We start from the raw sequence: 19,751 nt of genomic DNA, 5'->3' as shown, positions 1-19,751 counted from the left end.
ATATGGAAAATGTTTTCCAAATTCTAAGTTCCAAATCCAAAATAAGTTAGGCTAGTTAGCATATAAAAATTAGCTAACTACAAATTTACAATATGTAATCCAAAAGAGAATTCTCAATCTAAGGTAAACTAACTAATTACAAATATGAAATCCAAAAGAGAATTCTCATTCTAAGATTCTTCTAATCTAATCACTGTTATTGCCATATCCCATTTCAACATCTAAATATTTTAGGTTTTGTTTTTGAAAACGTTAAACTTAAGTACTCTAGGTTTTTTTTGAGATTTTATGTTGACATAGGGGTAAATTTGAGACTTCAATTCATTATTGGGCTTCTGATAACCCATTGGGCTTGTGGGTTTAGGTGGATTATCTTACCCAAATGAATCCCACTTAAAAAAAAAAAAAAAAAAATCAAGCCAAATGGTAGGATTGGTAGGATTCCATACGATTCTACAATCCTATTCGATCCTACACGATCCTACATATGATCCTACTATGATTTTAAACTTTTTGGTGAAGTAGGATCATAAAATTGTGCAATTTTACGATCTAGATCGCGATTTTAACAACCATGAATTGATGTAAGTAGTGATATGATAACATGACCATGAACTTCCAAAAAACTTTTTTTTTTTTTTTTGATACACAAAAAACTATTGTTATTCATAAATAATTACAGTAAAAACAAAAGTTATACAACTTATTTCAAATTATGATGCGGCAACAAAAAAGTTATAACTTTTTTCTAATTTTTTTTAATAAGTTACATAACTAATTTAAATAATACAATGTTTTGAATTATCAATACCTTAAAATAAAACTTTTAAAAAATTTAAATTTTATTGACAAGTTACTTTTTAGGTTCAAAAGGCTATAAATATTAGAAAAAGGTTTTCACCCGCCCCTTTAACCTCTTTTACAAATGGGTATCTACTAGAGAGCTGAATCCAATACAGTAGAGACTAGAGAGAGAGAGAGAGAGAGAGCAAGCAGAAGAAGCATCTAGCTTCCTTGCTCGCATCATCACAGTTCTACCTGGTAAACCACTTTTCCTTTTCCTTCTTTCTTTATCGTAGAAACCCTAACTATCATGTACATCACAAAATTTCCCTTTATTTCAATTCTCGGTGGAATAAATTTTGTTAATTTTATTTTCCATTACTGCACATTGCTTGGCAGAGAGACAGACATGGCTGTGAACCTGACGTAATTAATTAATTTTTTTTTTTGTGAAATATTTTTTATTGATTTCTGTAAGTATTTGTCCAAGAGTTTTACAGGAATCTCATTTTTTAGAGATGATCTTGATTGACTCGCTCCTCGTTTGGTTGCCGAGAAAACTAGGGAAACGATAAGGAAATAATAGAAATGAATTTTATTTTAATTAATTCAATTAATTAGCTGTTTTTAGGCGCAGTTGAGTATAATTACATTTTGTACCATTTTGTTTTATTTTGATTAAACATAATTAGATCCAAATATTAAAAAAAATTAATATAATGGTGCTATGTAAACTTTTTTTTTTGGTGTAAATGTTTGGCGTGCAGCTTTATTCATGTTCAAGAAAGAGAAAGCAATTTTGCATTCGGAAGTGTTATCGGTTATTGGATTGAGGTTGTGTGAGCTGGGACTATAATATAGTGCGCCCTGCAGAAGGTTTGGTTGGCCAATGGTTTCGCTGGATTAATTATTCTTTGCGTGCTACATCATCAGGGTATGTGGGTCTTTGAAAATTGAGGTTTCTTTGTTACATTGTGTGTGTGTGTGTGACTTGAAATCTTATATGCAAGTTTATTTATTTATTTCATGTCTCTTTCTCTCTTTTTAGGACCATGCCTCGTAAAGTAAACTATGGAGTTGATTATGATGAAGAAGTTAATGACTATGAAGGTTATGATTATGATTATGATTATGATTATGACGACGACGTAGAAGACAATGGTAAGTGACGTTATTAACTTGAACTTCTCTTTTAATTGCTTCACACTCAGTTTTTCCTTTTTTTTGGTTTGCTCTTGGCTACTTGTTCTATAGCCAATTTCCCTCACTTTGCTATCCGCATAATGTTTAAACTTGCTGAAGGCATGGTATGCTTAGGGTTAACATCATGTGATGTAGTGCATTGGAACCTTATGTTTAGTCTTAGACCAGTTCATGATTAGGAGTTGGATTCATTTACTACTTTTCTTGGATTTTCTGTATTTAACTCAGGTATGTGTTGAAAATGGATACTAAAGTGTGTTAGAAATTGAATCAGAAATGGTGTTTTTTGTGTTTGTTTGTACTGTGAGGTTTTGAGAAGGGTTTCTTGTGTAGATTTCTTTGGAGGGCTATTTGGAGGGTGATGGCAGCCATGAAAGTAGTCCTTTTTGTTTGGACTGTTTCTTTGGGGGAAAATTCTAACAGTAAATAATCTTATAAAATGAAGGAGACCATTGTGGATTGGTTTTGGATTCATTGTATTCATGATTTTTATGTGGAACTGTACCTCAAATCTATGTGATCATACGATCTGTATCCTGCACTGATTCTGCATTCGTGGTTTTTAAAGTGTGTTGGATCACTTGGGGAATATGATGTTTCATGCTCCGGATTGCAGTTTTGATAACCATGGATATACATATTCTCATTGTATAAACTCTGATGTTTATTTTGTCACAGGGAAAGCACCTCAGTCAGAGCAAGAAACTTCTAAGCGTGGGCTTTGGCGTTGCTCTGTATGCACTTATGATAATGATGAGGGTCTGTTTGCTTGTGATATTTGTGGGGTGCTAAATCCTTCAAAAACTGGCACCAATATTGATAAGCAAACAGGTATTCAATTCTACCTTGTGATCATAATTCATATATTCTTGCTTTCTGCGAACTAAGCTTCTGTGTATGGATTTACTTTTACTGATTTTTGTTTTGTGTGATTGGGACACTCCTCTCTTGTCCTCCCTCAACCCCCAACCCCCCCCCTTCTCCCTCTCCTCCTCTTTTAATTCAAAATGTATGTTTGGCTTTTGGCAAGACCTCACATGTTGAACTCAGTTTTGTACTGAGGTTGTCATGCAGACAGCTTGTGCCTGTCTTGTCACCAATCTTATTCTAGTGTCTTTGCCAGGTTTCCTTTCAAGTTTGTTGTGCTTTTATAGAATAGATCTCTTTCGTGCAGTTAAGGGCATGTGCAAAAATTCTGGAGCATCCAAAATGGCCAAGTCTCTTTTTGCATCATTGCCGCAACGGATACCCAAAAAGGCTGTATCATTACAAAAGCAGAATGATATATTTGTGAAGGAAGAGGGCAATAACTCCCACAAGCATATGAATATCCAAGGACAATTTCATGAATTCCATAAGGCTTTTAGTATTCATAGCCATCACCATGTTAATATAGGTCTGCACATGCTTCAAAACAGGATGTTGATATATAGAATTAGAGTACTCATTCCTCTTGTAGTTGAGTATACTTTGTATCCACCAGTACTGTCTTATTCCAAAATTTTTATTTCTCCAGAAGATGGCCATTATACATTGTTAGATATATTCTAACCTTATTCATATTGATGATACAGCCCCTTTCAAGTTTGACGTTCCATCCCCGGATGATTTGGTTTCTATTGGACTACGCTCCTCTAAAATGGGTTCAAAAGGTATCTTGTTGTGGTTGCAGATTTGATTGTCAAACATCAATTCAAATCAAAAAGAAAAAACCCTTTTGATAGGATATATAGTCATGGAAAGAGCTTTAGGACTAACTTAAAAGTTATGTGTTTTTAATAATTCTTCTCATGGGCATGGAAGTATCCTTTCCTTTTAAATGCTGTGGAATTCGGTTAACACAACATTACAAGTTATCTTTCTAGTTTCAATTAGCATCATTCATGATTGGCCCCTTTTTTTTGCTACTGATAAATTTTTCCAACTTAAATGTTTAAGTTGTAGGATGTATAGACAATCTATCCACCCAAATATGTTGTCATGATTGTGACTTGGCGACATCCTTTATGCTATTTAGTTATTTTGTGATGACTAAAATATAAAGAAGCTGAGTGATAGCATAATGTGAGATTGCCAATTTTGAAAACTCAATTATTTTTATTTGCAAAGCTGTTGCATTGAAGTTCATAATTGTTTGGAATGGTTCTTTTGAAGTTGAGTCATACTACGGAGTTCTTATGAACAGGTGTACTCATTCCTTCCCATGGAGAAACATTGGGAAGGTGAAAACTCCTACTAGAGTATCTTTTTTCACACGGACAGCAGCCAAGGGAAATATTCTTACATTGGATAATCGGTGGAAGAGGAATATTTTTGTTGTTAATCAGTGTTGTATGTGCAAGAATAGTTGGGAATGTGGATCATCTTCTTATTTATTGCATGTATGCACATAGTGTATGGACTTTTGTGTTTTGTTTGTTGGGTGTCTCTTGGGTGCTGTCCAAGCAAGTGGTGGAGTTGTTGGCGTGTTGGAAAGGGGGTTTTAGATGCCATCGGTTTGTGGTTGTTTTGGGGAGCCTATTCAACCTGTACATTAGTTTCTTTTATTTAATAAAGATTCTCATTACCTATCAAAATATTATCGTGCTTCTCTTAGCATGATAGTCTACCTTTGAACTGAATTCCAGGACACATTAATGATTAATCCATGTGAAAGGATGTAGAAATTCTCTCTTAGCATTTGGAGCATTTTGACTAGCATTCTGGGGGTCTAATGGTCTATAGTGCACCACTTTAGGAGGATCATTCTCTACAAGACCCAGCCCTAGACCCTTATAAATTGCCTCATTAAGTATTTTGTAGGGGAAAAAAAAGCATGTGTAAAATCTCCATGAGGTAATAAAAAATATTTTTTCTTGGGCAAACACAATTTATGCACCCTTATAATAGGATAGAATCCATGGCCTCATGTTCCAACCCTTGTTTATGAAGGTGGGGACGCCAATGGATCCAAAGACCTTGGGAAATAAAATATAATTAGTCATTGGATTAGTTGTAAAATGTAGTAGATAAGTTCTACTTGTGTGAGTGTGTGTGTGTTTACATCCAATCTTTAACTGAAGCTGTTTAGTTTTAGATTTCTTTTTGTAATATATTTCTGCTAAACTCTTTTTAATTAATTTATTTTTATTGGTATTGTGCATGGGGTTCTACAAATAGAGATTCCATTTCTGTTGTTTTTAGAGTCTATGTCCTTTTATACATAACTTTGTATTCTTTGTAATTGTTTTGTCTACATGGCCTGTGCATGCTTTGAATTGGTTTGGTTTGGTTCTTTAACTAATGGTCAATAAGTTGATTTTGGGCTAAGAATTAGCCCATTTTTGGTTGGTTCTGGGTTGAGACCAAACCTTGACCCCACGCTGTGTTTTGCCTCTAGTTGTAAATTGTACTTATTTTATTTTTATTATTGCAAAAGTCTTGATTCTCTAGTTTTCTGAGAAATATTGATCTGGAGTGATTGAGGTTACTTTTAAAATCACTTTCTTGGTGTCCTGAGTTTTGATATTTTTATGTTCTTTGTGTACAACTTTTTACTTGCAGCCAACTTTAATGACATGAAATCTTCAAGAGTTTCCTCAGGCATCACTGGGAAGAATGGCCTACTTAATATAAAATCAAATGCTGAAAGGTCAGATGTGTCATCATCATTGATGCTGAAAGGCAAACAAGATAGTTTTGATGACAACAAGAGTTCAAAGAACAAGGCTCACAATGTACAGTCAAGTCTAAAAATTTCGGATGGCTCATTTGCAACTATGCCAAAAGGCAGACATCATAATGTGGACGAGGGCAGTTGTTCAAAGAATGATACGGCCAACATACTATCAAGTGATAAAAGCTCTCATAGCTCTCCTGCATTGAAACTGAAAGGCAGACATGAAATTACAGGTGATAGCAGTAGTTCTTTGATTAGTGGGGGCAATCCACAAAGCCTTAACAGTAGTTTGAACAAAATGGCTCTTGGCGAGGGATCTGGATTTTTGAATAATGTTAACGCTAGAGGGACTCGTTCACAATCAGAGTATAAACCCGAAAAGTGGATGCTCAATGACCAAGCTGAAGATACATTGATTCAACTGAATCTTGCGATCGTAAGTCAATCTTTAATCCCAGTCTTATGATCGAGGAAATCCATTCATTTAGCTCCTTAGAGCATTCTCATCAGCTCTCTAAAAAAAAATGCCATTTTGACACACCAAAAACCCACTTTATCATTTTAGCACATCATTTTACAACATACCATTTATCAGATGTTCTATACTTTAATTCTATACATTAAAATAATATTTACTACACATTAAAATAATATATTACCTACTCCCTATCCCTATAGAGAGATCGGCATAAACCCAAACCCACCACCGGCACAAACCTACATCCGCCAACGCCCGCCTCAAAAAAAAAAAAAAAAAAAAAAAAACACAACCAGAGAGATCGGCACAAACCCACATCCACCACCGGCTCAAACCCACATCCACCAAATTAAACAAATCACATCCCAAATCCACCAAATCAATTATAAAATTAATTACAATTTACACTAAAATCATAAATTGAATCGGCACAAACCCTTTTTTTTTTTTCTCTCCTCCTTTAGTGTTTGTTACCTTTCAAGAGCGACAATCAGATCAGGACAACCGTCTCTGTCGCCGTCTCTGATGGAAGTTTTCACTTCTAGCCACCGTGTCCTTCACACTGGAGTTCCTCTTCATCGCAAAGTGGGTCAGTGATTAGTGGCGAGCTTGGGCGGTCTCTGTCTCTCGGCGTGGTGAGATCGCCACACGAAAAGGAATTAAATAAGCCAAATAGTGTTTGGCATTGTTGTCCGTACCGTCTCATATTTGAGACGGTACTGTAGATATGTGTCAAATTTTTTGAGATTTGGAACGGCTGATGAGGGCTTGTTTTTGTGTTTGGTGTGTCAAATGTGCCAAATATTTGGCATTTGGCACATTTGGCACACCTGATAAGAATGCTCTTAGTAATTGGTTTATTCTAGACATGTCAGTGATGTCATTTTGCTAAATTTCTCACTGTAGGTAGGTCATGTTGATTCTGGAAAATCAACACTCTCTGGTAGACTTCTACACCTTTTGGGGCGAATATCCCAAAAAGAGATGCACAAATATGAAAAGGAGGCAAAGTTACAGGTGAAATCACTGCTTTCTGTTTATGGGTGCTTTAAAAGCTTGATGTTGTTATGTTTATGTGGTGTTTTTATCTCAAGCAGGGCAAGGGGTCCTTTGCTTATGCTTGGGCATTGGATGAGAGCGCTGAAGAAAGGGAAAGGGGAATAACCATGACGGTTGCTGTTGCTTATTTTGATTCCAAAAAATATCATGTTGTTGTGCTTGACTCACCAGGCCATAAGGATTTTGTTCCAAACATGATATCTGGGGCAACACAAGCTGATGCTGCAATTCTTGTGATAGATGCCTCAATCGGTGCATTTGAAGCTGGTATGGACAGTGCCAAGGGACAAACACGGGAACATGCACAACTTATCAGAAGTTTTGGCGTTGATCAAATTATAGTTGCAATTAACAAAATGGATGTTGTGGATTACTCAAAGGAACGGTTTGATTTAATTAAACAGCAACTTGGAACATTTCTCCGTTCTTGTGGTTTTAGAGATCCTTCTATAACGTGGATCCCATTGAGTGCCATGGAAAATCAAAATTTGGTGGTGGCTTCTTCTGATGTTCGTCTGTTGTCCTGGTGAGTTTACTTTCATCCTTTGATTCTTTGTCATACATATTTTTGCTCTTCTATATCTTCATCTTTTCTATTTGTGATAAACTTTTTCTCACCTTTGGGAACTAGAAACTGAGCATTAGATAATACTCAATTTGGGGAAGACCAGAAAATTTTGTACTAATATTTGACTTAGGGAGAAAAAAATGGTGCCTTGACCTACCTTTTTGAATCTTTTCATGTTCCCTGATGGGCTGAGTTAATAGAAGAGGTGACAGAAAATAAACAAATAAAAGTAAAGAAATGTTGATGGGATGAAAGGTAAAGTATGGTGTAATGCTGGAAATCACCCTTTAGGTTGAATCAGGTATGCCACTGGTTTAAAATAAAATCAAGATAGTATAGAAACATCATTGATACAATATTCAATAAAGCCCTGATTTAGTGCCACAAAAATGTTGATGTTGGGATGGTAGCTTTCGCTTACAATGTTATGATGAATTTTCTCATACAATTGACATTGCTAACATCAAAATTTGACCAAGGTAATTGAAATGCAGGTATCACGGACCTTCTCTGTTGGATGCAATTGATTCCCTCCAACCTCCCACAAGAGACTTGTCAAAGCCTCTGCTTATGCCTATATGTGATGTTATTAAATTGCCTTCACTAGGGCAGGTGTCTGCCTGTGGTAAAGTAGAAGCTGGAGCCCTTCGGAGTGGATCCAAGGTACACAATTGTGTGGTATTGGAAGTTTTTGTTGATCAATTAAGGGATTCAATTCATTATTCTCCAAAATATGACGTTCATTCTATTGAGTTAAAATGCTAGATTTCTGCTATTCAAAGATTTCCTTATATTGTTGAGTGAAGCCCCAATTCCTTGATTATATGCAGAACATTCAGAGTTATTGTCATTCAAGAACGTCTTAAAAAATTAGTCTTTGTCAAGTTTCCTAAATTTATTTTGCACAATTTACTGATTTTTATCTTTTGTTTTTTCATTGATGAAAGTCTGTGTTTAAATGAAGTCTTTGATATTTACTACACTTTTTTTTTTCAAATGCTCTAACAGCAGTTACTATGAATAGCCAGTCCATTTCTTTTCTCCTTCAATAGAAGTGATACACATGTTTGGACAAGCATCTGCACTTACAATTTGGGATTCAGATGCATGTTTTGTATGACACTGACAGAGATTGCTGGTTTTAATTGAAATTAATCTTATTACATATGAGGCACAATTTGTTTTCGTCACCATCCTTTTGAATAGGCAGTCCATTTCTCTAGTACTACTGCAATAATAGTAATTTGTGTGAAATTGTAGGTTCTAGTTATGCCATCAGGGGCTGTGGGGTCAGTACGTTCCTTAGAGCGTGACTCTCAGGCTTGTACTTCTGCAAGAGCTGGAGACAATGTGGCTGTTACTCTGCAAGGCATTGATGCAGGGAATGTGATGGCCGGGGGTGTGCTATGTCACCCAGATTTTCCTGTTGCCGTTGCAAAGCGTTTGGAACTGAAGGTCCTTGTCTTGGATATTACAACCCCAATTCTAATTGGTTCTCAGGTATGATTTTCTGTGTATATGACATATATCTATGTTGTTTTTGTTCTCTTTTGTTTATTTATGGAAACAATATAATCCTCTGAGTGGAATGAACAGTTGGAATTTCATATACACCACGCAAAGGAAGCTGGAAGAGTGGCCAAAATATTGTCTTTGCTTGATCCTAAGACTGGCAAGGTGACAAAGAAGACACCGCGCTGTCTTACTGCAAAGCAGAGTGCAGTTGTTGAGGTGAATTACATGACAAAAATCATGTTACTAAGTTAAAGGTTAATGCATCCAATATTGTTTGAATTCTGGCAGCAAACGGTTTGACTTGTCTTGTTTTTGTAACTTCAGGTGGCTTTGCAGGGACCAGTGTGTGTGGATGAGTTTTCAAATTGTAAAGCACTTGGGAGGGTGTTTTTAAGAGCATTAGGAAGAACTATTGCTGTTGGGATTGTAACCCGAATAATTGAGTCTCAGGAGTAGTTGATCTTACTTGAGAGATTATCTTACTTAAGACATTCCTCAATATTTCAGATCCTTTACTTGACATACTGTTAAAACTTTTTTTTTTGTTGCCCTTTTCTCTCTTTAGAGGTCATATGCTCCGGAAACCTAGTGATAGAAGCCAATGTTGGGCTCATGAGTTTTCTCAAAATTTTATCAGCGGAAATCTTCTTTGGGCATGTTTATTATATGTGCATTATACAAGATAGGTATAGATGGAAAATACTTGTATTATGTAATATTTATTGATTCTTTTTTGCAATATATTCCTGAGTTAGAAGGTGTACATATATATTCATCACTTAGTTTTATCCATTTTATTCCCGGAAGAAAGAAAAGATGATGTCTCCTCTCTCTGTCGTATGTTATTGTAGTCATATTTGACACTCATGTTATTTTATTTTATATTTGCATTATAGAAGTTTCTTACGTGAGGGCAAGATGCTAGCAAAACGTGCTTTCAGTCAATGACCTAATGCCACGCATAGTTTTCTGCTTATTGGCCAATTTACTAGCAGAGATATTTATATAAATAAATAATCGACGAAAAGAAGAAGCAACTGGGTGCTTTTGCTTTTACTTTAAAACAGTTTGGATCTATCTTCCGCCAACATGTTATGTAACAATTGTTTCTCAAAAAAAAAAAAAAGTTATGTAACAATTAAAAAGACCATCCATACGTGGTTATAATTATATGATTTTTTTTTTGTTTAAATAATAAATATGGATAGTTTTATATATATCATCATGTAATATATTAGAAAAGATAGCTTAAAAATGATTTTTCTTTAATTCACTACACGGCGATTTATAACACTATCTATGTGTACTATTTAAATAAGTTATGTGACTAAAATTACGCATTGTTGATTTTTTGACTATTTCAATTATCACAATGAGTTGGAGAGAGATAGTTTTAAATTGGTTTAGAGCTACACGTTTTCTAGATTGTAGAAAGTGGCAAACTGGATAGCCTAAAGTTTGTGGCCCATAGGATTACCATCCCATTTGAGGCATGATAAGAATGATTTACTTTATTGTAAGTTCTTGAATGTACTTATCAATAAAGAAATTGTTTGTTCTTGACTGTAAAATCGAGGAGGAAACTCATGAAACAAAGCTGAAAACTGGAAATAAATAGAGGGAAAAAAATAAGATTTAGCAAGTTTTTTCAAATCTATGATTCCACATTGAAGCCAGATCCCATAAAAGAACATATGAAAAAAAAAATTTAATTACAAATTATATCATCTAAGTTTGTTCAATTTTCAATTATGTTCTTAAAGTCATTTTTTCTCAATTTTGTACCTCAACTTTCATTTCATGTTAATGTGGTCCTTTCGTTCAATTCTTCAATTTTAAACTAGAAAAAAATGAGAGAAATTAGTTTTGTCTAAAAATAATTGTTTAAAAATATAAGTTTTAAGGTTTTTATTTATTTTTAATCTGCCCTCATCTGTGAATACAATATGTACGACCAAAAATAGGACGAAAAAAAAAAAAAAAAAAAAAAATCTACCGTGAAAGGCCGTGCATAACCCAAAATACTAGCCGTTATCATTCTGAACATCTCTTTCTTTTTTTCTTTTCTTTTTTTTTTTTTTTTTTTTTGATAGGAGAACATCTCTTTTTAGTTTTATCTTAAGGTAAAAAATAAGAATTATGTAATTTTTGGCATTTAACAGCTACCCACTAAATTGAAGTGGATGGAAGCACCAAATTTGAGATTAAATTCTATAAGGATAGGGTGTAAAACCCATGTTTTACACCATTCAATAAGTGATTGTCACATTAGCATTTTCTACCACACCTAATAACATCTCAATATATTCCCAATTTGGTTAAATTTATATATGGGACTTAGAATTGATTGAGTGTGATTGTGTTTATTCTTAAATATGTAATAAGATGATGTGACATGTTGGAATTGGAGGGTTAAAGCATGAGTTTTATACTACGTTCTTATAGAATTTAATCTCACCAAATTTATATGAAGTGAAAGTTGAGGGACGACATTGGAAAAAAAAAAACGTTAGGGCTGAAATTGAAAAATGTTAAATTAAGAGGATGTAATTTGTATTTTAGTATAAATTTTTAGTTGTATATTTACATATAATTGGAATAGAAACTCTTTAATGTCAACCTTTTTACTTACAAAGATAATCCTATTACAAATTAAGGATACAAAGTATTCTTAAAATAAAAGATACAAAAAGTCACATTTTCAAACTAGAACATTGAATAAAAATGTTCAACATGTAAAAGTAAAAAAATTCAGATCTCATATAACTACTGAATTTTGTTTATTTGAATACAAGCAGTTTCAAGTGGTTTTTTTAAATTTCTTTTCTTTTTTATAATAGAAATGGTTTCTCTCTTGAAAAAAAAATAATCTCTGCACGTATACTTCCACAATTAAGATTTGTTTTTCTAGATTTAATAATGTATATAATTTTAAAAAACGTGATAATATGTACTACATTTTTAAATTTATAATATTTAATTCAAATTATAAAATAGATTCGTTTAAAATAAAATTTTATTCTTCTTTGCGTGGGAACTGGGAAGGGGATATATTATATACAGATATTTTCTTTTGAAAAAAAAAATAAAGAAAAAAATTGTTTTTTAAGAAGAGAAGAGAAATCAAAATATTTAATGCCTTTGACTTTGGATGAACATGAAATCTGGAGAGTGTGACTTGGAGACACGTGGATAATGCATGCAATCTGAAAATAAACCATATGAGAGATCCAGTCTAACACTGGGTGCGTGTCTAAACACAACTGTGAAATGTCAATAACAAATCTTATTTGTTTTGAAAAAGAAATATCAATAACATTAGAAACTGTATATTTGTGATCTCTCTCATAAGAGACGTGTAGGGGGAAAATCATAAAACCAGGTCCAACCTGCTAAAAATGGGCTAGATAAAGGCTCAATACAACTAATTTGTAGAGATGGATAGTTAAGACCAATACTTTGATTCCTAAGGATTAGGGCTTGATAATTAAAGAAATTGGATTAGCAAGAATGACAATACCTGATAGAAATATCGTAGGAAAAGAGAGGGCCCAGGAACAATTGTTCTTAAGAAATACAATTCCCGGTATTACACTGGTCTCTTTCTCTTTCTATTTCTTTATTTCTTTCTATAAACTTTTTTCGATCCCCCACAAGTATGACCTTCTTTCCTATTTATAGCTGTTTGAATTGCATTCCAACATTCTACTTGGAGGGCTATTGATCTTTCTTTAGATACTTATTCCATAACTATCTTGCTGGTGGTAGTAGAGTAGATTACAGGTTGTGAGGGCACTGTTTAAGGGTCATTTTGCCATTAATGCGGCATGTTGAGTTGGTGCAGTGCATTGAATGCAGAGATAATGTATGCTTTCTCTGAAAGTTTCCTCCTGCTTTATCCGTACATCACACTGGCCCCCCTCGGCTTCCAACCCCATGGCCTTTGTGGCTTATCTCTCGTGTCTCGAGAAGTATCTATTCCTCGGCCTCCTCGGGCGGGTCGCCATCCTCGGTTTCCCTGATCCACCTAGTGCTTCGATTGTTCCAACTAGGTTGGGCTTGATTCGATGAACAGTTTGGCCCAATCATACTTCGGATGGGTCCCGTTGATTGTTCCTTCTCTTCAGACTCCCCCCTCCCAACAAGATGCATTTTCTTCTCTAAGTAAACTTTACTTATTGTATATATATATATATATAAAAAAAAAAAAAAAAAAAAAAAAAAAAAAAAAAAGAAAACTTTACTTATTAAATAATTGACTAACTATTTTTGAGAAGAAAAAATTGACTAACTATTAATTGGTGTTGATCACAAAGAAGTACCATACTAATAATATCAAGTTGGCTTTTTCTAAAAACAAAAAAGAAAAGTTGATGTGCGATTCACCCTAAAGAGAGAAAATAAGGGAAAAACAAAAAAAGACAATGAGCGTGGAGGCTGCCGTTAGGTCAATGGAGGAAGATGAGGAATTGCAGCGTAGCACCAAGAAAGTTAAGGAAACCCATAGAGCTGATAATAACTCAGATGGCATCTCTCCTCGATCAAAGGGGAGAAGAAGCTTCTACAAGGAGAGGCTCACTGTGAGATTCCTGGAGCTTATGAACGAGCCTTCAATTTCGAGAATGAAATGGATATGGTAGCTGACTCCGATGATGAGAGCTTTGATCTTGCAGCAGGGATAGCAGCTGTTAACCTTGCTAGTGCTAGGAAAGCAAGTATCAGATCTCTATGGACAAATGCGCTAATAGTCAAAATGGTTGGTAAGACTGTGGGATTTCAGTTCCTCACCTCGCGTATCATGAACATGTGGAAGCCTAGTGGTAGGTTGGATTGCGTGGATTTAGAGAGGGATTTTTTCCTAGTTCGTTTCTTGTTGAAAGAAGACTATGAAAGAGTGTTGAAGGATGGTCCTTGGTTCATTGGAGGGCATTACCTCTCCATTAGAAAATGAGAACCGAATTTTAAGTCGTCAATGGCTTGTGTATTCTCGGTAGCTGTTTGGGTTCGTTTCCCTAAGCTCTCCATTGAATACTATGAGCCGTCGGTGCTGCAAGACCTTGGGCAAGCCATAGGCCTTGTCATAAGGATTGATACACACACGACATTAGAGACTAGGGGGTGATTCACTAGGATTTGCATTCAGATCAATCTTGCTAACCCCCTCATTAAAATTATTAAGATTGGAGGTGTTAAGCAACCGGTGCAATACAAGGGGATTAATTCCTTATGTTTTTCCTGTGGTCGTGTGGGTCACAAGGTAGAGAGCTGTTCGTACATAGCTAGGGCATCAGAGAAAGGTGGAGAAGACAAAGTCAAGGGTGACGACCCAACTGTAATAGACCATTTTGCCTCTAGTGAAGAGACTTATGGGCCCTGGGTCCTTATTTCACGAAAAAAGCAATCTACTAGGAAGGGATATATAGATTTAGCCTATACTCCCCAATTTAGTTCGGCTCAACAGTTAAAAGCTCGGCCCCCTAATCAAGCTGAAAGCCCACCTACCTCAAGTTTGACCCATCAGGCCCTACTGAAAGGGTGAGTAAGCATGCTGCTAGGCCTCGTTCAAAGGATAGTGCGCTTGTGGCAGATCACACTACCCAAGCAGAGAATAAGGACAGGTCTAATATCCCTATAGCCTAGTCATCTGCCAAACACCGATCTCGGAATCCACGAACCAATCAGAAATTTTGTGGGGCTTCAAGCTTGAAAGGGGATCGCCTGAAATATTCATCTGAGGAAAAGGAACCAAAGTTTGGCCATGATTTCAAAGCTCCATCTGACAAATTGTTGGTGTTCACAGTGGGTAGCTCTAGTGGAGCCACACCTACCTTCCAAGTTGAAGTGGAAAGGGTCGCTAAAGAAGACGAGGTCTAGAAGGGGGCCGAGGCTGCACTAGATATTGAAGATTCAGAGTTGCCAATTTCCAAAACCCCCTTGAGAGACATCTTCAACGCGTCCGTCGTATCTAAAGGAAATATGAATAATCTGGCTTCTGCAGCTATTAATGTCTCCAAAGCTACTTTAAAGCGAATCGATTCCAAGCTTAGGCTGCCCAAGAAAGGGACTGAAAAGGGATCAAACCCAAGGCCTGACCAAGTTGAGGAACTTAGCATAAGATTGAATCTGAAGCCCCCTTTCAGGAAAATCAAGATGTGGATACAGATGGCATGCAGATTGAGGAAGGAGGTGAGTCCCTTACCTCTGAGTGATTTTGTTACTCTCTCTTTATCATCATTAATTACGAATATTGTAGTTTGGAATTGTCGGGGTGCTCTGAGCCCTTCCTTTCAAAGTTTTGTTCATGATATGGCCCAGATTCACTCTCTTGCTATTATGATCATCACTGAGACAAAAATCAGTGGCCAGAGAGCCAAGGATATTTCAGATAAGCTTCCTTTTGATAGGGCAATTCATGCCAATAATATTAGATTCATCGGAGGTCTGTGGGTTCTTTGGGACACTACACAAATGGATGTTTCTGAGCTCTCATCGATAGAGCAAGAGATTCACACTTTGGTGAGAGACCTCTCCTCAAATAACTCGTGGTTAATGTCTGCTATCTATGCTAGCCCCAGATTTGCAGAAAGGTGTTTGTTGTGGGACAATTTGTCCAAGGTTGCTAAACTTCATACCCTTCCTTGGATCATTGCGGGGGACTTTAATGAAGTTCTAATGGGTGAAGATAAATTTGGTGGCAGGCCAGTAAACATCTCTAGAGCTATCAATTATTCAAGATTGCTTGAATAATTGTGGGATGATTAATTTGGGTTTTTCTGGTCTGCGTTTCACGTGGACAAACCAGCAACCCCTATTCACTCTCATTGAAGAAAGAATTGACACGGTATTTGTAAACACTGGCTGGAATGTGCTATACTCGGAAGCTTGTGTCAAACATTTGGAAAGATCCCACTCTGATCACAGTCCTATTGTGCTAACCTTGCACAATGATCATGGGGTCTAGTTTCCTTGGCCATTTAGGTACCAACCAATGTGGATCTCCCACCCTTTCTTTCTTGGCTTGGTTAGAGATGCGTGGTCAGGTACTTCAAATTTACCTAGTGCCATCTATTCCTTTACCACGAGCTAAAACCTGGAATAGGGACCATTTTGGGAATATTTTCCATAGAAAGCGAAGAATCTATGCAAGGCTCAAGGGAGTGCAAATTGCCTTGGGAAATAATCTCAACAATTTCCTAATCGATCTAGAAAAGTCTTTCTTAGTCGAACTATCATCAGTTGCTAACTTGGAGGCAGAATTCTGGAGTATGAAATCAAGAATTTCTTGGGTGGTTGAGGGTGATAGAAACACTGCATTCTTTCATAATTTAGCTTTGATCCGCTGAAGGAGGAACCATATTTCTAGTATGAAAGACAGTATGGATAATTGGTTAAATGGGGATCATGAAATTGTTGACTTTATTAAACAAGGATTTATCAACCTCTTCACTACTTCCCATTGCAGTGCTTCTAGGCAGGAGTGGCAACCCCCATTCTGGAGGTGTAGCTTAAAATTTGAAGATATAACCAAGCTGGAGCGCCCGGTCACTGATGATGAAATTCTTGCTGCTCTACAATCTCTTAAACCTTACAAAGCCCCCGGTCCAAATGGGCTTTATGTGGGATTTTTTCAACGGTTCTGGTTGATTGTGGGCAATTTTGTAAAGATTGAAGTCACGCAAACTTTCTGTTTTGGGAAAGTCCCTGAATATCTCAACAAAACACTGATTACTCTCATTCCTAAGTGCAACAATCCGGAATCCCTTAATAACTATTGCCTTATTGGCTTATGTAACACAGTGTACAAGGTTATAACTAAGCTTATTGTAGCCCACATCTGACCAGCTCTGGATTATTTAGTCTCGCCGCTCCAAACAGCTTTTGTGCCTAAGAGGAAGGGTGTTGATAACGCCATCATTGTCCAGGAGCTAATTCAGTTTATGTCCAAAAAGAGAGGCAGAGAAGGAGTCATGGCTATTAAAATTGACTTGGAGAAAGCCTACAATCAACTCAAGAGGAGCTTCATTAGGGATACTCTTGCTCTGTTCAAGTTCCCTAGCCATCTCATCTCCCTTATTATGAGCTGTGTTTCATCCTCAACCATCTCAATCCTCTTTTAATGGTGGGGCTTTGGACTCATTCCAGCCTTCAAGGGGTATTAGGCAAGGAGACCCCCTTTCCCCTTATCTCTTTTTCCTTTGCATGGAAATCCTTGGGGCACTCATAATAGATAAATGTGAAGATAAACAGTGGGACCCGGTCTTGGCCTCTAGAGGTGGTGTGGCTTTTTCTCATCTATTCTTCGCATATGACTTGGTTCTTTTTACTAAAGCTGATGTTAAAAATTGTCGAGCTGTGCCAGATGTGCTAGATACTTTCTGTGAGCTTTCTGGCCAAAAGGTGAGCGCACGAAAATCTCGTGTATTTTTTCCCCTAATTTGTCTCATAATTATAGAGAGGAGCTCTGCAATATCTTAGAGTTCCGCTCTACCTTGTCTTGGGAAAGTATCTTGGTTTCCCCATAAAGCACACATTGACTCCACAGGTTTTTGGGGCAGTGATTGAGCGTGTTTAAGCCCGATTAGTAGGGTGGAAAGCTTACCTCCTCTCCTTTGCTGGGAGGCTTGTTTTGGCATAAGCTAATTTATCCACTATCCCAAATTACTCCATGTAATGTGCTGCCCTCCCTTCAAAGGTTACCCAAAGTGTTGACAGACTCTGTTGCAACTTTATTTGGGGCACAACGGATGGCAAAAAGAAACTTCATTTAGTCAGCTGGAAGAAATTAACTAAACCAAAGAAGGATGGAGGCCTTGGTCTCCAATCGGCCAAGGAAAAGAAATCAACTTTACTTGCCAAAATCAATTGGCGTTTTCACCAAGAGAAGGACTCGCTTTGGGCTAGAATTCTTGCTCACAAGTATGCTAGTAGACGAAGGCAATCCCCGTTCAAGCTCAGACTTGTTCACCCAAGTGGGTAGTGCTCAAAAAAGGTGAATCAATCTTCAAGAAAGGCATTAAGTGGATAGTGGTAAAAAATAGTGTCCTATCCTTTTGGCATGACAAATGGTTCAGTGATGAGCCTTTTAGAAGCCTCATTGTAGGTCCTTTCCAGAGAAATGAGGAATCTATTCTGCTTAGGGATATTACATAGCACAACTTCTGGAATTTGGGGAGCATTTCCTTTGTTCTTCCTTACTCCTTAAGTCAGAAAATCAAAGCTACTCCTATTCCCATGTCAGCTACTGGTGTGGATTGAATCTCCTAATAGGGGAGTTTGATCTTAAAGAAGCCTATAATCTAGCTTGTGTGGCTCATGACAATTTCCATTGCAAACCTTTCATGGGCAATTGGATTTGGAAAACTTCTACACTTCCCAAGATCAAGTGCTTCCTATGGCAATGCCTCCACTGAAGTATCCCAAATAGAGAGGTACTAGGTGCTAGGGGGCTAAATATCCCCCTTTCTTGCCCTTTATGCAATATTGATGTAGAATCTATCATACATATTTTGAGAGATTGTCATCAAGTTCGGGCTTTCTGGAACTCTTTTCCTCCTCCTATTCATTCAAATTTGTTTTATGATGTAAATTTGTTGGATTGGTTACGAAATAACTGTACCTCTCATTAAATATCCACCGCTAGTATCCCTTGGGGCACTTTCTTCACGTTTGGTGTATGGTGTCTTTGGCTTAGGCGCAACAGAGTGATCTTTAGGGATCAGACCACCCAAAAACCTCTTATGGTTGAAGCAATAGCTAAAGTTGCTGAGTTTGCCTTCCTCGGCGTGAATGAAAGGCTGAGACGCTCACTGACAGTTATTTAGTTTCGGTGGCATCCTCCTCCTGAAAATTGGTTCAAGTTGAATTCAGATGGTTCCTCGTTGGGAAATCCAGGCAAAGCTGGTGGAGGTGGAGTTATCCGCAATCACCATGGGAAATGGGTGAGTGGATATGCTAAAGCCATCGGATACACCATTAGTGTGGCAGTGGAACTCTAGGTGCTGTAGGATGGTATCAGCCTGTGTATCGATTTAAAATTGCCTAATGTTTTAATCAAACTAGATGCAAAGTTTGTGGTTAATTTGCTGCAAAATAATGAACAAAGACCAAATAGTAATGACATTATTATTGCTGACTGCAAGGCAGGCCTCCAGAAGATCCCAAGAACTAGAGTCCAGCATTGCTATAGAGAGGCAAATAAGTGTGTTAACACCCTTGCTAGAAGAGACGCCTTACTTTCCCAAGATTATGTAATTTTCCACTCCCCCCTAGTTGATGTTTCTCTTTTGCTCAGCCTTGATGCTGTTGGGACTCTGTATGAGCGAAAATGCTCTATGTTTTTTAGTTAATGAAATCATCCTGTTTACCAAAAAAGAAAAAAAGTTGACTTCTATTTAGATGTATCTTGAACTTTATGGCATGTTTAATGGAATGACAATATCCCACTTTAAATATGAGAAAAAAAAAAAAAAATGACAACACCTTTTCCT

The 19,751-nt window shown here is 36.7% G+C and overlaps 1 protein-coding gene across 4 annotated transcripts; it reads left to right on the top strand.

Moving 5' to 3' along the window:
• The first annotated feature begins 896 nt into the window (after nucleotides 1–896).
• LOC126710624 (uncharacterized) lies at nucleotides 897–10,027 on the top strand. 4 transcript variants are annotated; one of them, XM_050411185.1, is made up of 13 exons: nucleotides 897–1,041; nucleotides 1,551–1,717; nucleotides 1,832–1,944; nucleotides 2,665–2,817; nucleotides 3,161–3,382; nucleotides 3,561–3,638; nucleotides 5,530–6,080; nucleotides 7,029–7,139; nucleotides 7,220–7,707; nucleotides 8,244–8,412; nucleotides 9,010–9,249; nucleotides 9,346–9,480; nucleotides 9,589–10,027. In XM_050411185.1, exons 3-13 carry the CDS (start codon nucleotides 1,836–1,838, stop codon nucleotides 9,718–9,720), a joined length of 2,388 nt encoding a protein of 795 aa, XP_050267142.1. In that variant the 5' UTR covers nucleotides 897–1,041; nucleotides 1,551–1,717; nucleotides 1,832–1,835; the 3' UTR covers nucleotides 9,721–10,027. The 4 variants fall into 4 exon arrangements, with proteins under 4 accessions (XP_050267142.1, XP_050267144.1, XP_050267146.1 ...); XM_050411186.1 differs by having other exon boundaries at nucleotides 931–1,041; nucleotides 1,657–1,717; XM_050411187.1 differs by lacking the exon at nucleotides 3,161–3,382.
• The last annotated feature ends 9,724 nt before the right edge of the window (nucleotides 10,028–19,751 follow it).

This window comes from Quercus robur, chromosome 12 (genome assembly GCF_932294415.1).
Source record: "Quercus robur chromosome 12, dhQueRobu3.1, whole genome shotgun sequence".
NCBI lineage: Eukaryota > Viridiplantae > Streptophyta > Magnoliopsida > Fagales > Fagaceae > Quercus > Quercus robur.
The sequence above is the reverse complement of the archived record's forward strand: the minus strand, read 5'-3'. Positions and strand labels throughout refer to the sequence as shown.